The 21,639-nt window shown below is 34.0% G+C and overlaps 1 protein-coding gene across 1 annotated transcript; it reads left to right on the top strand.

Moving 5' to 3' along the window:
- The first annotated feature begins 79 nt into the window (after positions 1-79).
- Positions 80-14,313, top strand: LOC130049805 (uncharacterized). Its single transcript, XM_056147828.1, has 2 exons — positions 80-675; positions 13,214-14,313. Exons 1-2 carry the CDS (start codon positions 627-629, stop codon positions 13,531-13,533), a joined length of 369 nt encoding a protein of 122 aa, XP_056003803.1. The 5' UTR covers positions 80-626; the 3' UTR covers positions 13,534-14,313.
- The last annotated feature ends 7,326 nt before the right edge of the window (positions 14,314-21,639 follow it).

The following is a 21,639-nucleotide window of genomic DNA, read 5'->3' on the forward strand; positions in this document are numbered from 1 at the left end:
AGAAAAAACCCAGCACATATATTTCAATGACTCTTTGATCTACACGTAGTTTAGAGATAGTTGTTGCGAAAAGAAAAAATGTTAAGTCGTACATGTATTCCTTATACGAAACAATTTCAATAAGCGGACTTATATAGGATTAAAAATCACTACACCTCCGGGACGTCTCGGCGTTTTGTGCCGTCCTCAGTGGAAGAAAATTATCTTATTTAATTCAATCTTAACCCCTAGAGGTCACGCTTATATCAAAATACACTGTGTGCTAAAAGACCAACCAAAAGTTTTCGATTACAGAAATAGAGTTTTAGTTGATTAGTTTCTCAGTATGACACTCCGTGAAGAGAATTAACCGACTGCTACAAAACTGTGAGGCGGACATTATATTCTACTGACCAACGAGTGTCATCAGTGAGGCAGATAAATACAATATTGACCTAATCCAGTTTAAAATCGGGAATTTGGATCCTTTGTTCTTATTTATCTAGAAATTATATTGACCTATTCGAGTTTGATATCGAGAAGAAAACTATATTGACCAAATCGAATTGGATGTCCGGACGCTGGGCTGTATTTTATGCTGGAGTATAAAGGCGAGAGGTTATAAATAGGAAACTCAGACCAAGAATATGAGAGTGATAATGGCGCTGGTGATACTCTCACTTTTAAGTGGATCAGGTAAATATACCTTTATGTCTGACTTGTAATATGGGTTATATTAACCGTTTCCCGTTATCAATTGGTTTCGTTGCTTTTATTGACACATTTAACTTGATTTTTGATCGGTTTCATTAAAAATTTCTATAAACATATTGAACCATTTAAATAACTTGATCTTTGTCTCCTTTTATTTTTCCATATATAGGCTTCATGATGTTAGATTTTTATAAACATATTGACCCATATATTTGACTTTTGATCGGTTTTATTTCAGATTTCTATAAACGCATTGACTCATTAAACTTGATTTTTGCTTGCTTCTATTTTTCCATATACAAATTTCATGAAAAACACATGGATCCATTTAACTTGATATTTGATTGTTTTTATTCTTCAATTTCATGATATCAGGTTTCTATTAACACATTGACTTGATTTTCGGTGGTTTTTATCTTTGGTGGTTTTTATTTTTGGTGGTTTGATGAAGTCTAGAGACTACCATTGTTTGTCATACCGTAATGCAATTAGTTTTGTTAGATATAAAGATATATTGGCCCTCAACACTGTTAGATGTAAAGATACTTTTATATTCACTGAATCTTTCTCGTATATTTCTATTGAAATTGATATTACTTTCATCTTCAACAATGAATGCATTTTTGTTGCAAACCAGTTTTGTTTAGTACCACCTGTCTGCGTAATCATGACGTAATATGGAGCGTCATCAAGGTCAAAGGGTGCATTAGCTGTTCCGTTTAACGTAACGAATGGGTCAACCATATGATATTTTTGCGCTGAATTCTAGTTTATATTTTAAAACAATGCATAAAAATATAAACAATGAAATGTCGTTCTTTGTTTCATCGTGTGATAAATGATATAATAATAGTAATAATAATAGCACAACCTGATGAAACAACAAAGAAAGCACTTTATTGTTTAAATATTGACCCTAAACACTGTTATATATAAAGATATATTGGCCTTCAACACTGTTAGATATATAGATATATTTGCCCTTAAAAATAAGGACGCCTTCAAGGTTCATAAATCCGGCAAAAATAAAGCGTGAGGGATGAACGTATTTGACAATGACAAGTTTGGAAGGATTAAAATTTCTTTAAGAAAACGAGGATGCTCGCCACCTAGAGAAATCAATGACATCAGCCATTTGTCAAGTTTTCACTTACTAAAACTTTTCCACAGCAATCGCTCATTATGAAATGACAAAATGAATCTAAGGATAAAATGATGTTGAAAAAATAGCTGAATTATAAAATGATTTAGAAATATACGATAGATAATTGAAGAATAGAATGAATTTGAAATAAAAGTTTAGTTTGTAATGTAGAATTTATGATCTTGTATACACATTGTAAAGTCTGGTCAAGTCAATATGTCTATTTCAAATTTTCGGGAGGAAATCAATAACTATTTGGTTTTTCGTCACTGTTTGTAAATAAAAGAATGAATTCTTTGAAGGTCCTGAATAACTTTTATCAGACCTGAGTGTGTATGCAAGGTGAAGATAACGAACAGTGATCAATCTCATAACTCCTATAAAGGAGAAGATAATGAACAGTGACCAATCTCATAACTCCTATAGAGGTGAATATAACGAACAGTGATCAATCTCACAACTCCTATAAAGGTGAAGATAACGAACAGTGATCAATCTCACAACTCCTATAAAGGTGAAGATAACGAACAGTGATCAATCTCATAACTCCTATAAAGGAGAAGATAACGAACAGTGATCAATCTCATAACTCCTATAAAGGAGAAGATAACAAACAGTGATCAATCTCATAACTCCTATAAAGGTGAAGATAACGAACAGTGATCAATCTCATAACTCCTATAAAGGTGAAGATAACGAACAGTGATCAATCTCATAACTCCTATAAAGGTGAAGATAACGAACAGTGATCAATCTCATAACTCCTATAAAGGTGAAGATAACGAACAGTGATCAATCTCATAACTCCTATAAAGGAGAAGATAACGAACAGTGATCAATCTCATAACTCCTATAAGCAATACAAAATAGATAGTTGGGCAAACACGGACCCCTGAACACACCAGAAGTGGGCTCAGGTGCCTAGGAGGAGTAAGCATCCCCTGTCGACCGGTCACACCCGCCGCAAGCCCCATATGTATGAATAGAAACTGTCAGTTGTTTTAAATGTACTACTTCATTTACCTGAACAAAATATACGACATAACCGGTCGACAGGGGAGCTTACTCCTCCTAGGCATCTGGTCCCACCTCTGGTTTATCTAGGGATCTGTGTTTGTACTACACTTAATGTTGTATTTTTTTTTATAGGATTAATGAAAATGATCATTTTTTTTATATCTTCACTCCTTCATTCCCTTGTTTATGTTCGTTATAACGATCTAGTTCGTCAATACAACCTCGCATTGGGTCAAATGCTGTCTGACGTGTTTCATACCGATTGTTAAGCCGTTCTTGGCACACTGATTTTGACTGCGGATAACTCCGTTTACCTGATCAGGATATGGGGCTCACGGCGGGTGTGACCGGTCAACAGGGGATGCTTACTCCTCCTAGGCACCTGATCCCACCTCTGGTGTGTCCAAGGGTCCGTGTTTGCCCAACTATCTATTTTGTATTGCTTGTAGGAGTTATGAGATTGATCACTGTTCGTTATCTTCACCTTGCATAGGTAAGAAACTGTTTTGTTTAAAGTTCATCACTGCATATAAATGCTTTTCTTTTTTATTCCGACTGTAACGTAAGAGGCGACTAAATGGGGCGGTCCTTCGGGTGAGACCGCAAAAACCGAGGTCCCGTGTCACAGCAGGTGTGGACGATAAAGATCCCTTCCTACTCAAAGGCCGTTATCACCGAGAACCGAGCATAGGTCTTAATTTTACAGCCCTTCACCGGCAATGGTGACGTCTCCATATGAGTAAAAGATTCTCGAGAAGAACGTTAAACATTATACAATCAATCAATCAATGTTTCAATCAATCAATCATTATATCCCGTGCCTTTTATCTGTCAATGTACCCCTCCCCATGCCGAACACTTCAATTACAGATAAACACAATTTTCAACCAGTTCGGATTTTTCTGACAAAATGTCACAGCTTGACACTTGTCATATTTCATTGATCTAGCAACAAGCGGTCCTTTATCTCCCTAAAGTTTCCAAATCTCATTCGTTTCCGATTGGAGAAAAATAATCATCAGACACAGGAGTTCTATAACAGATCACGTTTTCAATATCTGATTATAGTCGAAAACTGCTCCGGTTAATCCATTGTCAATTCTTGTCTTTATTTCGCATTTTTTCTCTTGCAGTCATCAAGTCATAATTTATATTTCATTGTGTTTTCTCTTTCTCCATTATTGTTGAATGTTTATTTGTCCGGTCACCGATCAATAACAGGCGCGGATCCAGGAATAATTAAAAGGGGGCCTGCTATTACTTTTGATTTTCCAGGGGGGTCTACCCCAAGATGTATTATTTTTACCCTTTTTAACACAAACTTGAACAATCTTAAAGTTTTTGGGAGCACACCTAACTTGATACAAATGCAAAAAAAAAATAAAAAAAATAAATAAATAAAATAAAAAAAAATCGAAAAATAAATGAAAAAAAAATTGAAATAAATAAAAGTAAACTAGGTTTTCATATGATAAGATACATGTCAGCTCTTCGCTAGATTGGTCAATCTGTACATTTAAAGGGGCGGATCAATATCGATACGTTTGAAGGGGTGTATCAATAGCGATACATTTGAGGGAATAAATTTTATCCTACCGAAAGTGCAATGTTTCACACAAGTGCTTTGAAAATGCAAACCTCTGATGTAGACCACAAGAATCTGAATGCAAGAGAAATAAAGAGCGTGGTCGGTGATTTGGAACAAGTTAACTGGAAAACGTGCCGATTTACTGCAGTTTGATTTCTGATCAAGTAAACACTCCCTTCAGTCATTAGATTAGTAGTCTAAGTAAGTATCAGAGAGAGAGAGAGAGAGAGAGAGAGAGAGAGAGAGAGAGAGAGAGAGAAGAGAGAGAGAGAGAGAGAGAGAGAGAGAGAGAGAGAGAGAAGAGAGAGAGAGAGAGAGAGAGAAGAGAGAGAGAGAGAGAGAGAAGATATATATATATATATATATATATATATATATATATAGAGAGAGAGAGAGAGAGAGAGAGAGAGAGAGAGAGATGTTATCAATCACAAAATCCATTCATGTATCACCCAGCCTTACTACTCAAAAGAACTTACGACTAACACTAAAATGTAACATAATCATGAAAATTCTTCAATATAATTATTTTTGTGAGATTATGCTCACGTAAAATTATTATTATTAGCATCAAAATCACAATTTAGTCAATAAAGAATAAAATGAATTGCAAAAGAAGATATTTGTCTTAGTTTTCATTTGTGAAACGTGGCCCAGTACTTTGTATGGTTCTAAAACTTAAATACACAAATGTAAGTATGAAATCGTCAATATAAAAACACAAATAGAAAAATAAAAGTAACTAAAGAAAACGTAAGTACACAAACGTAAATACAAAAGTGTAAATACAAACAAACGTAAATACAAACAAACGTAAATACAAACAAACGTAAATACAAAAGTGTAAATACAAACAAACGTAAATACAAACAAACGTAAGCTTCGCTCGTCTCAACGGTCACACCATACAACATATTAGCAAACCGGCGCATTAATAAAAAAAGTACAGTTAACATAGCCTATTGTGCAATATAATTGATAAGAAAAATTTCACACCAATTAATGTCTATTCACATAACTTTGGCTAATCGTCGTATGAAGTTTTGAATTTTACAAATTATGCAATTTAAGATTTTGAAATAAAAAGGTCGAGATAACGAATTGTAATCAATCTCCCATGAAGAATACAAAATTAAGCGAAGGGCAAACACGGACCCCTGGACACACCGGAAGTGGAATCAGGTGCCTGGGAGGAGTGAACAGCTCTAGTTGACCGGTCACACCAGCCGAGATTACCTCAGAATGAGAACACAGCGCGGACTACATTCAAACGAGTGAATGTCACGCAAGAGGACCTCTAATTTAAGATCAGATTTATCGGCGACAATTCTGAATGGACGAGCACTAAAGACCCTCTTCACGCCTCGTAATTCCACACTTCATTTTCATTTTGATGGAAACAAAACCCTTTTGTTGAAATACTTTTGACTTTTCTTAATGGTGACTCGTCCTTTGTTCATTGAGAAAGCACAATGAGGATAGACTGATAGAAATGACATGATGACGTCACACAAGCATCCATTGAGATTAGGAAATGGTCGCCTCGCCCGTTCTACGGTTGTCGTAAATCACCAATTTGTCAATAAACATGGCGATTGGCCCTTGACGTTTAATTTTTAAAGAGGTGAGGAGTGAATGGGTTGCTCTGTTATGTCTATTTATTTCGATTTTTTCAGGTATTCATCAAATGATGAACATTAGCGGCGTTTATGAAGTTACACTCGGCGAACTCTAATTAAATGTTTCAGCTTTTTCCTTTTGGACACATACACTTCTGATCGTTTGAACTGAGTGATACCCGGGTTTTTTTAACTGACCAAGTCCCGGTTCTTGGACTTAGCGACCCCCTTGTCCTTAGGATGGACAGACACCTGATCGTTTGAACTGAATGACACCCGGGTTTTTTTTAACTGACGAAGTCCCGGTTCTTGGACTTAACGACCCCCTTGTCCTTAGGATGGACAGACACTTCCGTAATTTGAACTGACCGACTCTCCGGCTCTTGGACTTTTGGATTTAACCCCTAATGTTTGATTCTAATTTCTCTGACTAAAATAACAACACAAATAATTTAACATTATTTTCTATTACGATAGTTATTCAATCATGTAAAAATTATTACAATACTAAGCATTTCCCATCGGCGGATCCAGAAATTTCTGAACGGGGTGGGATGGGGTTTATTGTAAACGGCTGGGTGTCTGGGGCTGTCTTGAGACCCTAATTGGTCCGGAGCTTAACCTCAATGGGGACACAAGAAACAACGACCTATGGAAATACCGAGTTCTGACAAAGTAAGCCCATATATTTTAGTATTTCTGGACACAGCCCTGTAAAACATGGACCATGTATTTGTAAAGTGGGTGGGTGGGGGTGGGGTGGGGGTGCTGATATACGATGTATAAGATTTGACATCTATCTATGAGGGGTTTTCCCCCATTAAACTATCAGACAGTTTCATTTCGTTGATTTTCACAATGATAAAGTTTCGTAATTTTGGGGAAAATGTTTGTGGGAGTTTGATTTCTTCATTCAAAAGGTTGCTGTCTATCGTAATTCCACACTCTCCCAGTAGTCATGTAAACGGAAATAAAGGCAAGATCAAAAATAAATTCAGGCGAGACCAAAATTAGATAAATCAAAATTGATGAATATACAAATTGAAAAGATTAACCATTACATATTTCTGTGAAAAATGAAAACAACGAACAGTGATCGATTCCTGAAAAAATACAAAATAGGGAATTACACGTATCCCTCGACAAACTAGAGGTAGGACCGGGTGTTTAGGAGGAGTAAGCATCCCCTGTCGACCGGCCACACCCGCCGTGAGCCTTCTATCTTTATCAAGTAAACGGACTAATCCGTAGTCAGAATCGGTGAGTAAAGATCGGCCTAGCTATTGGAATGAAACACGTCAGAAAACATTTGATTTACTGACAGTGTGTGTTATTAAAGCTCTATTCGTCTATAAACGTGACCTCCGATGTAAAGATGATTATTTTGTACAATCATCAAAAAACATCGACGCAGCTGTAGTATATCTAATTCTACAATATATTAGCGGGTATACCCTGTCACGTGTCTAACGATAATGACACACGCGTTTACACAATTACGTTTATGAGTCCGACAACAAAAATATTAACTCGCGTCAATCAATGCATATCGATTTCTTGTTATCGGGTTTTTATTGTTAGCCACTGCGCGTGACTGGTCAGTTTGATCTCAATGACCAGTCCGTGAAAAATAAACGTGATGAGTTTTACATAGGGTATCAAATCAATATCAAGTCTGAAATATACATGACGGTAGTCGCCTCATGTACCGGTGATACCATTTATATGAAATACGGTGCAAGAGCCATAACACACTAGGTGTACAATTGTGGAATAAACTGCCACTGGAACTTCGAGAGCTTGAAGCACATAGAGCATTCCACAAGAGCCTAAAAACACTCTTGGTCAAGCGTGAATATGCCCTGTGAATGTAAAATTCAGTGTAATATGAAGGATTCCATTTGCAAGATCTTGCAAACTGAATTTTGATCCAGCATACGAATACCTGTATGCCAATTGTATCTTGTCAACTCAAAGTCAACCACTTTGTCATTTCATTACCATGTTTTATTGAAGTTCTTTCTTTTGTTTTATCATTTCCTTTATAGCACTTGCAGGTCTTTTATTAGTATATTATAAATGATTATTAGCACAAACATTGTACAGCGCATAGAAACTACAAATAATTTTACGCTTTATAAATGAATAAAATAATGATAATGATAATAATAGTATCAAATATAACATCGTTTGTAAATCATTTGTACTACCCTCTCTCTCTCTCTCTCTCTCTCTCTCTCTCTCTCTCTCTCTCTCTCTCTCATATAAATATGACCAATTACAGTCATCAGGAAAATCAATATAATAGCAATAATCTTATTTATTTCAATTAGACGTATGACGTATTAGACGTATGACGTATTAGACTCCGATCAGGTAGGGAGATGTACGTTGGACCAGTTTAACGAACGAGTTATCAATGGAACGAGTTATCAATGGATATACTATAATTAGGTGGCAGGGCACAGTTTCTTTGGTTCTGAAACATGTGGATAAGGTGTATACATCAAAGTCAGATTATGACAGACTAATGAAAAATCATATTTCCCTTTTATATCAATACTTGTACATGTATTTCATATTGGTGTAGTTAATAAATTATGACCCTAAATTACATGTAATTTATAAATGCTGGTACACAAAACATGCTCTGAGCAGGTTCCCCTTTTTGGTTTTGATTTTCTCTCATTTGGGCTAATCCACACCCCCCCCATAGCATCACAGTACCCAGTGGCGAATTTAGAGGGGGCGCAGCCGACCCCCCCCCCCTAAAATTTTCAAATTTAAGGTAAATCGCGGTATTATGTTTCGGAAAATGTACTAAACGATAAAAGAAACAATAATTTTTGCCACTCCCGGAGAAATAAATGACAAAATCTTTTGATTTACACTGTATGCTTCCTAGGAGGCTGAGAAAGTTCTAGATTGATAGAAGGTCTACCGGGGTAATAATGTACATTGATTATTGTAAAGCGCTTTGAGCAGCACACGCTGGAAAAGGCGCTATATAAAACCAATTATTATTATTATTATTATTTCTTGAATTACTTTATTGGGAGAACTTAATTTTTTTTCAAAAAAACCCTTGAAATTTAGGTCTTTTTATTAATTTCACCTTATTAAAATGACAGAAAATAGTACAAATGACTAAATAGGAGAAATATTTCAAGCCCCATAAAATCTGTAAAATCCAGGAGCTTCCGTAACTGCAATTCCTGGATCCGCCCTTGGTACCAAACATGGGAATTTAGACACTGTGCACAATCAAGAACGCGATATGCCCTTCTCAAAAATCTAACTTTCACATGGGGACATCCACCTTCCCTCTCAGCTACATACCTTTTGCTGGACCATGCATATTTTCACCGGGATTTTTTCAGCAACTGACCACGTGTCTTAGTTTCGTATTTGCACCCACTTATATGCTAGGAATCATGGTGACCCCTACATGTTGTATATCAACATTTTATTAAACACTCAGCTACATTTAAAATTATTGTATACATTTTTACACATGTAATATCACTTCAAATATGGAATATGTCCATTTTTTTTAAAAAAGTTGACCGGGCCTATGGTGCGAAACTGTCCCATGCTACCTTACTTCAGAGACATGCAATTGTTTTACTCAATGTATTTATATATTTTTCGCTCTCAACAATTAGATAATATACCAAATGGCCATCACATAAATTAATGCTCGCATTTTTTTCCAATGATTTAATTGAAGAAATCAACTATTGAATTATTACTCTGAATGGTAGTAGAGGTATATCTATTTCATATCATATGATCAATTAGTTCAAATCTGGAATCGGGGACGGCCTATAGGTTTACGCACTCCGTAAACCCTTGTAAGCTTGAAGTTTCCAAACTGAAACCTTGCGTAAACCATTTGTTTTCTAAAGTGTTCGCATTGTTTACGCACAGTTTCCACACCATGGAAACCATAGTTTTCATGTAGTGATTCCTATGAAATTTACAGAATGAAAATATAAAATACATACTTTTTGCAATCAACACATGCCATATAAATTCAAAACTTTAAACAAAACGTGCGCATCAACTGATTGATTGACATTTCCAAGTACATATAATTGATACATTTGTTAATTTACAGTACAGTACAATTTGAGAGAAAGTGTACAACTAGTACCACGATATTTCAGAAAATCCCCAAAATATCAAAATTCATCAAGATTTTTATGCAAAGATTTAGAAGCAAAATAAAGATTCAACTAATCATACGAATTCAAAGCGTTCCAGACTAGTCAAAGGACAGAGAAAAAAAGAAGAACAGGGTTGATTAAATAAACTATTAAAGATCTATTGTGTATCTACAATGAAATTCATTATGAAAATAAATAAAAAGCATAACGTAAACGCCAGATGGTATAACAAAAGACATAAAAAATGCATCGTTGTAAATTGTCCATGTATTAGGAGTGGTTGTATCCCACATTATACTCTCATAGAATGGTTATATCCCACATTGTACTCTCATAGAATGGTTATATCCCACATTGTACTCTCATAGAATGGTTGTATCCCACATTATACTCTCATAGAATGGTTATATCCCACATTATACTCTCATAGAATGGTTATATCCCACATTGTACTCTCATAGAATGGTTATATCCCACATTGTACTCTCATAGAATGGTTGTATCCCACATTATACTCTCATAGAATGGTTATATCCCACATTGTACTCTCATAGAATGGTTATATCCCACATTGTACTCTCATAGAATGGTTGTATCCCACATTATACTCTCATAGAATGGTTATATCCCACATTGTACTCTCATAGAATGGTTGTATTCCACATTATACTCTCATAGAATGGTTATATCCCACATTGTACTCTCATAGAATGGTTGTATTCCACATTATACTCTCATAGAATGGTTATATCCCACATTATACTCTCATAGAATGGTTATATCCCACATTGTACTCTCATAGAATGGTTGTATTCCACATTATACTCTCATAGAATGGTTATATCCCACATTGTACTCTCATAGAATGGTTGTATCCCACATTATACTCTCATAGAATGGTTATATCCCACATTGTACTCTCATAGAATGGTTATATCCCACATTGTACTCTCATAGAATGGTTGTATCCCACATTATACTCTCATAGAATGGTTATATCCCACATTGTACTCTCATAGAATGGTTGTATTCCACATTATACTCTCATAGAATGGTTATATCCCACATTGTACTCTCATAGAATGGTTGTATTCCACATTATACTCTCATAGAATGGTTATATCCCACATTGTACTCTCATAGAATGGTTGTATTCCACATTATACTCTCATAGAATGGTTATATCCCACATTATACTCTCATAGAACGGTTATATCCAGCCTTATATCTTAATTATCATTAATAATTGTCTTAATTGAGAAGTTTTCTTCCCGATGTTAATGATATACATTTGTAACAATGTTGTATTTTCACTGATGTAGTTGGATTTTAGATGGCTATTCCTGTTTTCTTAAAACATGAAGAAAACGAAGAGAGATCAGTTTATACGAACTTTTCTGTGTCCAGCGTTTGAGCAAGTGATAGGGGGATCTGACCAAATGTATATATCATTCAAACCAGAATTCATTGCGTCACCTGATAGGCTGTATAATTCTTGATACATATCTGTATAAAGAAAAATATGGGCCACTTCCTAACCCCTCTTCACGGACATCCACACTCTCCATGGTAAATTCCCGTAAGGGTTGGTTGTACTCTGCGTTAAAACACGATTGTATCCTGCGTAGGAACGGTGGTGTCCAACTGACGTTTGGCCACGGTATTAATGTACATACATCAAGTAATCGGGGAACTCTATATTCTAAATCGCGTGACTAGTAACGGAATAATCCGAGGATCGCCGATCTGGAAAAAAAACTGCAACAATAGTCAATCGAAATACGTTTATTGATGCAGAATTTGCAAGCATGGCCGCCTTGGTTAAAGGCTTGTTTCTTCTGCAGCTCATACTTCACATGCCTCTATCGGCTTCTGTTAACTTTAAAACAAAGGACTGCAACGCGTGTTTCTTATAATAATAATAGCCTTCATTTATCCAGGATAACACAAATTAGCATATAGCTAGTATCTAACAGAGGCTTGAGGTCGAAATAAAAATGTATTTAAAAAAAATAAAATAATTTTTTTTTCAATCTTCAAATATGCAAATATTTCATTACAATGTTTTATCACTAGATATGTAAAGATTATTGACCTTGATATTCAACCTCTGTATTTTAGCTAAACCTTAAAGTTCAAATTCAACAGGGGGCATAATCTGAGCTACATAGTAACGTTTTACTTTCATTTCTTAATTCAGCGATATAAATCTAGCAACAAAATATTGATGCTAACAAGCTTGAACGTCGGCTTTCGTTTTACAAGCTCGGCGCAACTTCACAAATGATGTCCATTTTAAGATATGAACAAAATATGACTTCCTTTGACTAGTGTTGCCGAGGTGAATATGTCATGTAATTATAAAAGAACGCATCGGATTCCACGGGATTGGTATTTCCATGAAGGACACTAAAGTCTGTTTTTCACAAACGATAGAGATTGTTTTCTAATTCTCTTGACAATCGTTTATGAAACATCCTTGATTTCTCATGAATGCGAAATTTAATACTCCATCCATGCATGTGTAAATAAAAGTCGCGTCATCAAGATGCGATATCGGTTCGTTGTTCGGTCGTTTCCGTCAAGTCGAGAAGAAAAGAATCTCGTTTTTTCTCGACTCGACGGAAAGGGCAGATCGATATTCCGCTTGGCTCCGGTGAAAATCACACATGCACAAGCTGACTTTTTTCCATAGCATCAGATCTATATTCTCTGCGTGAACTTCAAGAGTTAAACGTTTAACCCCAATACTTGCAATCGTGTCACATCGAAATTAGCGAGAAAAGAATGGCAACACAAAAATGAGTGTTTTAAAAACGTCACCATGAAAAAACATGACGTCATTTGGCTGCCATCTTTGATTGGCCGTGATGTCGTAACGACAATCAGTATTGCTTCAATATTTTTAGGAATTGTTCTCTATAGTTCAGCCCCGTGTGTTCAGGAACGGATCATGAATAATTAAGTCCTTAAACTATTTCAGGTTTTGGAAGAACAGTGGATTTATCTATGGAGTCCAATTTCCCGGAATCAAGCCTGTTGTTAGAACAAAACATAGAACCGGAAAAACCGTCAACACATGAGCTATTGACAATTCTGAAGATTATTAATGGTGGTGCCGTGCAACTGCAACAGAAAACGACGAACCGGATTACCAATGACGTCATTTTAGAACCAATGAAGACCAATCAGATTTCGAAACGTCATAATTTTGTCAGAAACCGGCGACCAATGGCAGATTGTCTTAGTAACTGTATACGAAGAGTACAAAGAGTCATAGCCTGTAAAAATCTGTGTTTCTGAACATCTCAATATGATCATGTGACGACCTAAAAATCTATGTTTCTGAACATCGCACCTCTATCTCAATATAATCACGTGACGACCTAAATATCTGTGTTTCTGAACATTAAATCTGTATCTAAATGTAATTATTGACGACCTACTGTGATGGGGAATGATGTCTACAATAAACAATATAATTATATTACAAATGAATTATTAGCCTCTGTCTGCTGTCTGTTCAAAGATCAACCAAGCAAATACTGCGTAATCCAACAGAATTTAGGAAACAAGACGTCGAATTACACCATTTAAAGAACATGGAAAAGGACAAATGGATTTTAGGATAAGGATTTCCAGTCAACGGATTACAGATTACAAAGGTGTTGGATTCGGCAGGTGTGCTTGTCATTGAAAGACTGTAATCATCTGTGACGTAAGACTTTCATCATCAGTGACTTTATAAGAATCAGTGACGTAATAAGAATATCATCTGTGACATGGAAAAAATGCCATCATCAGTGACGTGATAGGACTGTCATCCTCAGTGACGTAATAAGAATATAGTAATCAATGACGTTGTTGTACCACGAACTGTGAACCCAAATTACGTCATGGAATTATGTTGCGTATCTTGTTTATTTTCTGCTGTTAAATTTTGCTCACACATAAATCTTGAAAAAGCAACATAACAGTTGCCCGATTTTGATTTTTTAATGTTTTTATTTTATTCAAGTCGCATTGTAATAATATTGAACTGAGAAATTAAGATATTTTGCCAAAATAAAATACGGTATTTGCCTTGCTATTTTTTTTAAGTGAGAGAGAGAGAGAGAGAGAGAGAGAGAGAGAGAGAGAGAGAGAGAGAGAGAGAGAGAGAGAGAGAGAGAGAGAAAGAAAGAGAGAGAGAGAGAGAGAGAGAGAGAGAGAGAGAGAGAGAGAGAGAGAGCTACCTTTCTCCATTCATACCAGTAAGTAAACATAAACTCCAATTCATTGTTAGAGATTTTCAGACCCTGAAAATTGATAAAAATTATAAACATAATTAACAAACAGAGGTCAATATAATGAATAAAGAATAGATAAAGTAAAAGTAGGGCAAACACGGACCCCTGCAGCTGGCCATTTATATTGTAAATGTTTTATGTACATACAAGTAAAAATATATTTCTTATTTAACGAAGATATTTTATTGTGCACGTTTTATTCCGTTGATTTTTTATTTCACAGAAGTCCTATAGTTTAACAGTCCTGCGAAGTAGAATAAAAAGGTAGTGCCATTTTGGGTTTATAAGGGTGTGTGTTCCCATACCAAAATGCATTATACAATATCAAGTAAATTTGTTCAATGTGCTGAGTCAATCAAATGACATGTTACATCACCTCTGATATATCCAGGGGTTCGTGTCTGCCCAACTCTCTATATTGCATTGCTTATAGGAGTTATGAGATGGATCATTGTGTGTTATCTTCAAATTTCACAAGTAAAATTAAATTATTCACATAGAAATGAAAATAAATTTAATGCAATAAAAACGAATTAACACTAAACTTACACTAAAATGGAACCGGTCGACAGGGGATGCCTACTCCTCCTAGGCACCTGATCCCAACTCTGGTATGTCCAGGAGTCCCTGTTTGCCCAACTATCTATTTTGTATTGCTTATAGGGATTATGAGATTGATCTCTGTTCGTTAACATTACCTAAACTTGGACCGTCAGTGTTCTGGCAATGAACGACTCTCACTCGTCCGTCTATAGGTAGAAATATTTCTCAACATCCTCTACAGCTGGTGTAAAGAAAGTAAAACATCAACTTCATTCCCCGCAACCTCCCCAAACTTATTGTTAATTGCAATTTAGTGTTTTAAAGGCAATGTGAATATGTTATATATTGTTATTAAGGATCTAGTATTCCAAAGGCAATATTATCACGTTTTCCTGACCGATCGCCCTCGGCGCTAAATATTGGTCTAGGTTTGAGATCATCTGTCTATATGAATGAAACATTCTCCAAAAAGCAAACAAATATAACAATCCACTGCTCTAGAAGCTTTTCCATTGTAAAGACGATTTTGGTGTATTGTCTTTTAATATACAAGAAAACCATCCCGTTGCATGGGATCGAAAGAACATGGAAGACGAGAGAGAGAGAGAGATAAAGAGAGAGAGAGAGGGAGAGAAAGAAGAGGCACATTACGTTGACGTCACATGCTTTAGCAAATGGCCATTTATCTTTCATTTATCCTTTATTTCGTGAAAGCGAAAGTGAAAAGAACAAAGAACGATGTGCTCAAAAGCAGAGATGGTTTACCTTTAATATCCAACATCGATAATTTAATATCACATAAAATTAATGCCTCTTTGTTAAGCGTCAAATTGCGGACATATCTGTCTAAATATGGACGTAAAATGACAGGTAAGTGTATTTTAAGTTCCGTGTTAAAGCCTTTCTCTGTGAAACCGGAAGTTGTCAGGAATACGTAATAGTCAAGTCATGGGTAATTATTTTTCAGGAATTGATTAATTTATAACGCAATGGCGAACGTCACGCAGTATTGACTAATTAAGTCCCTGCGTAAATACAAAAAAGGCTCGCGTCACAGACACGAATGTCGCTCTGTTTAAATCTTATAACTTCTTCATTAACCGGGGTAGGTATGTAAGCGCCATCAAAGATATGCGCAGAGAAGACATACAACCGTGATACAATTAATTCTATTGGAAAATTGAGATAGAAAGTTACCTATAGGTCATTAATAATTTTAAACAAATCTAGCAAACATGCCTTACCGGTCACCCGAGCATAAGTTAAAAATATCACTAGTGCTAAGGACTAGATTCAATACTAATTTTCTGTTTTTAAGGTAAATTCTAACATTCAGCAGCAGTATAAGATAAGACGTGTTCTTACCCCCCCCCCGGTGTAAGACTACATAATATATCTATGTAAAATTGTAACACTATATGATAATTTTGAATCCATCCTTAAGTCAAAACCATGGGGGTGCGAAGATCACAATTTTGTTACAACTGTTTCCGCTTTTCGCTTTTCTTTTTACCAGTATAAACAGAAGTAATGAAGCCTTTTAAATGATATAGACAACATTCACTATAAGAATTGTGGCCCCGACCTGGAATCAAAAACCTTGCCCCCTGGGATCATAAATTTACAATTTTGGTAAAGGACTTCCTGCTCATTGTAAATGACCATTTAGTTTCAATTTCTTATCAAGAGCATTGAATACATTTTCAAATAGTTCACACCTGAACACCATATACCAAGTTTGGCCCCGTTCTGGAGTTAGAACCTCTACCCCAGGGATTATGAAATTACAATTTTGGTTCTACATGCCTGTGCGTATATTTTTTCTTTTAAATGTACGGTTGTAAAGAAGACGATTTCTGAAAATAGACTAATTGTTAGCCGTGTCTGCCCCGATCCTAAAACCCTAGGGATGTAATAATGCTAAAATTTACAATATATATCTTACTTGTCCTAGAGATGTTCCATAACAAATTTGATAAAAAATTGGAATAGGAGTTATCAAGAAGAAGGTAAAAATATTCAATTGTTAACGCACGACTTACGAATCATGACGGACGACACTGGACGCTCACTAATTGCAAGCAATACATCACAGTACTGAAAGTACTGAAAGCAATAAGTATACCAAAGTACTGAAAGTGCTGAAAAGCGCTAAGCTGACTTCCTGAATTCTGACTGTAATGTTAATGAGGAGGAGCAACAGAAGAAGTTCATGCATTATTCGTTATTTTCCGCACAACTAAGTAACACATTTTCTGTACCGAAATAACAAATATGGATGGGAAACAATGTCCTGAAACTTTTCACCAAGTTGAAATATAAACTTTATATGACGTACACATTGGTAAAAACAATGGTCACTATAATAATTTTAGTCCCACCCGGAACCTAAACCTAGTCCTTGTAAAAACAAGGGTCACTATAATAATTTTAGTCCAACCCGGAACCTAAACCTAGACCTTGAATCATGGAATTTACAATTTTGATAAAGGATATCGGCTCCTTTTTAATATCTGTTTTATCTATAGCATTATTTAAAGACGAAGTTATTGATTTTTTTTTTTTTTTTACACATAAACACTATATAACCAGTTTGGCCCCACCCTGGAGTTAGAACCTTTATCATAAGATCATGAAATTTACGATTTTGGTAAAGGCCCTTTGCTTTGCATGACTATGAATTGATTTTTTCCTTAGAGATATAGTGTTGTAGAAAAGAATACTTTTGGAAATTGGTCAAGTTTTGAAAGTGTTCAATTGCTATAGCACAACGGACGCTGATCACTCACAATGGATATTAATGGAAACTTTGAAGCCTATAATCATTCACAACAATTAATATCTAATAAATAACTTATTACCTTTTTTTCAGAATACAACTAAAATGAAACAAGTCAATAGTTTGATACATACATGCATATTAAACAAGAAAAAGGAGCAAACAAACAACTGGACGAAAAATACACATGACTACATACACTAACTAACAAGTGCTACAGATATTCATGTAAAAACTCACCAAAATAATAATGAAGGTCTATGAAACATTTTATATGCGTTTCGTCACCTTACCAGAAATCATTATATGTATACATAAACATGCATCTGTATGACTTGTACTACAGAATCCAGTGCATAATTGCCTGTATATGACAATCAAATTATCAAATTGTGATTTTTTTTTTTTGGTAATCAATAACAAAGTTGATTTGAATTCAAAATCGGGTTGGAGATAATGTGTATCTAAATAAACTAGATAAACACATGTACTCGGCCTTCAGTTTTGAAGTTACTGCCCTTACACCGGAAGTAGGTAGCGTGGTTAACGATGGGGTCCAAACATTCAGATAAAATAGTGAAAACAAACTGGGTAATATAAAGTTTACGGTATTTAACTCTTTATTATGTGCTGAATTTTAAACGGTTGTTCATATCTCATAATAGAAAAAAACAGTTCATTCAATTTTACGTAATGTAATACAATATATCGTTTTATTGCATGTGTAATACAATGTAATGTTTTATCTATTGTATATGTAATACAGTGTAATGTTTATTGTATATGTAATACAGTGTAGTGTTTATTGTATATGTAATACAGTGTAGTGTTTATTGTATATGTAATACAGTGTAGTGTTTATTGTATATGTAATACAGTGTAGTGTTTATTGTAATACAGTGTGTTGTTTATTGTATATGTAATACAGTGTAGTGATTATTGTATATGTAATACAGTGTAGTGTTTATTGTATATGTAATACAGTGTGGTGTTTATTGTATATGTAATACAGTGTAGTGTTTATTGTATATGTAATACAGTGTAGTGTTTATTGTATATGTAATACAGTGTAGTGTTTATTGTATATGTAATACAGTGTTGTGTTTATTGTATATGTAATACAGTGTAGTGTTTATTGTATGTGTAATACAGTGTAGTGTTATAATGTAGATGTAATACAGTGTAATGTTTATTGTATATGTAATACAGTGTAGTGTTTATTGTATATGTAATACAGTGTAGTGTTTATTGTATATGTAATACAGTGTTGTGTTTATTGTATATGTAATACAGTGTAGTGTTTATTGTATGTGTAATACAGTGTAGTGTTATAATGTAGATGTAATACAGTGTAATGTTTATTGTATATGTAATACAGTGTAGTGTTTATTGTATATGTAATACAGTGTAGTGTTTATTGTATATGTAATACAGTGTTGTGTTTATTGTATATGTAATACAGTGTAGTATTTATTGTATATGTAATACAGTGTAGTGTTTATTGTATATGTAATACAGTTTAATGTTTATTGTATATGTAATACAGTGTAGTGTTTAGTGTATATGTAATACAGTGTATTGTTTATTGTATATGTAATACAGTGTAGTGTTTATTGTATATGTAATACAGTGTAATGTTTATTGTATATGTAATACAGTGTAGTGTTTATTGTATATGTAATACAGTGTAGTGTTTATTGTATATATAATACAGTGTAGTGTTTATTGTATATGTAATACAGTGTAGTGTTTATTGTATATGTAATACAGTGTAGTGTTTATTGTATGTGTAATACAGTGTAGTGTTTATTGTATGTGTAATACAGTATAATGTTTATTGTATGTGTAATACAGTGTAGTGTTTATTGTATGTGTAATACAGTGTAGTGTTTATTGTATGTGTAATACAGTATAATGTTTATTGTATGTGTAATACAGTGTAGTGTTTATTGTATGTGTAATACAGTGTAATGTTTATTGTATGTGTAATACAGTGTAGTGTTTATTGTATATGTAATACAGTGTAGTGTTTATTGTATATGTAATACAGTGTAATGTTTATTGTATGTGTAATACAGTGTAGTGTTTATTGTATATGTAATACAGTGTAGTGTTTATTGTATATGTAATACAGTGTAGTGTTTATTGTATATGTAATACAGTTTAATGTTTATTGTATATGTAATACAGTGTAGTGTTTAGTGTATATGTAATACAGTGTATTGTTTATTGTATATGTAATACAGTGTAGTGTTTATTGTATATGTAATACAGTGTAATGTTTATTGTATATGTAATACAGTGTAGTGTTTATTGTATATGTAATACAGTGTAGTGTTTATTGTATATATAATACAGTGTAGTGTTTATTGTATATGTAATACAGTGTAGTGTTTATTGTATATGTAATACAGTGTAGTGTTTATTGTATGTGTAATACAGTGTAGTGTTTATTGTATGTGTAATACAGTATAATGTTTATTGTATGTGTAATACAGTGTAGTGTTTATTGTATGTGTAATACAGTGTAGTGTTTATTGTATGTGTAATACAGTATAATGTTTATTGTATGTGTAATACAGTGTAGTGTTTATTGTATGTGTAATACAGTGTAATGTTTATTGTATGTGTAATACAGTGTAGTGTTTATTGTATATGTAATACAGTGTAGTGTTTATTGTATATGTAATACAGTGTAATGTTTATTGTATGTGTAATACAGTGTAGTGTTTATTGTATATGTAATACAGTGTAGTGTTTATTGTATATGTAATACAGTGTAGTGTTTATTGTATATGTAATACAGTGTAGTGTTTATTGTATATGTAATACAGTGTAGTGTTTATTGTAATACAGTGTAGTGTTTATTGTATATGTAATACAGTGTAGTGTTTATTGTATATGTAATACAGTGTAGTGTTTATTGTATATGTAATATAGTGTAGTGTTTATTGTAATACAGTGTAGTGTTTATTGTATATGTAATACAGTGTAGTGTTTATTGTATTTGTAATGCAGTGTAGTGTTTATTGTATATGTAATACAGTGTAGTGTTTATTGTATATGTAATACAGTGTAGTGTTTATTGTATATATAATACAGTGTAGTGTTTATTGTATATGTAATACAGTGTAGTGTTTATTTTATATGTAATACAGTGTAGTATATATTGTATATGTAATACAGTGTAATGTTTATTGTATATGTAATACAGTGTAGTGTTTATTGTATATGTAATACAGTGTAGTGTTTATTGTATATGTAATACAGTGTAGTGTTTATTGTATATGTAATACAGTGTAGTGTTTATTGTATATGTAATACAGTGTAGTGTTTATTGTATATGTAATACAGTGTAGTGTTTATTGTATATGTAATATGTGTTGTTTTATATATTGTTTTGTGGATTACGTAATATACCTTCGTAATTCGCCCAGGAATATTTAAGTTGAGAGACTTAAGAAGAGTACCTAAGACCTGGATCTAACTAAATGTGAGGTTTGTTTTAGAGGACCAGTGAGTGATGATTTACAACATGTAACAAAGGGTCAAAAGGTCAAAGTATAAGCATGGGAACAAAGACAGTTAACTGAATCAAGATCAGTCCTAACAATATGTCTTGGAATATAACAGATTCTTCAATGGAAAATATAAATTGACCACGAGGCGTTTCTGCGTAGATGGAAATTAAATAAATTCAGATCGATTACCGCAGAACAATCGGTTAATTAACGTGTAATTAGTCAACCAACAGGTGTGGAATTAAGATGAATGCGAGACTATGACGTGATACACATC

This window comes from Ostrea edulis, chromosome 8 (genome assembly GCF_947568905.1).
Source record: "Ostrea edulis chromosome 8, xbOstEdul1.1, whole genome shotgun sequence".
Taxonomy (NCBI): Eukaryota; Metazoa; Mollusca; class Bivalvia; order Ostreida; family Ostreidae; genus Ostrea; species Ostrea edulis.

Bases quoted from the DNA above. Each gene is read 5' to 3' on its own strand.
- LOC130049805 (XM_056147828.1), top strand. From the start codon at position 627: ATGAGAGTGATAATGGCGCTGGTGATACTCTCACTTTTAAGTGGATCA. The intron at 676-13,213 runs GTAAATATACCT...AAACTATTTCAG, and splicing joins CTCACTTTTAAGTGGATCAG to GTTTTGGAAGAACAGTGGAT.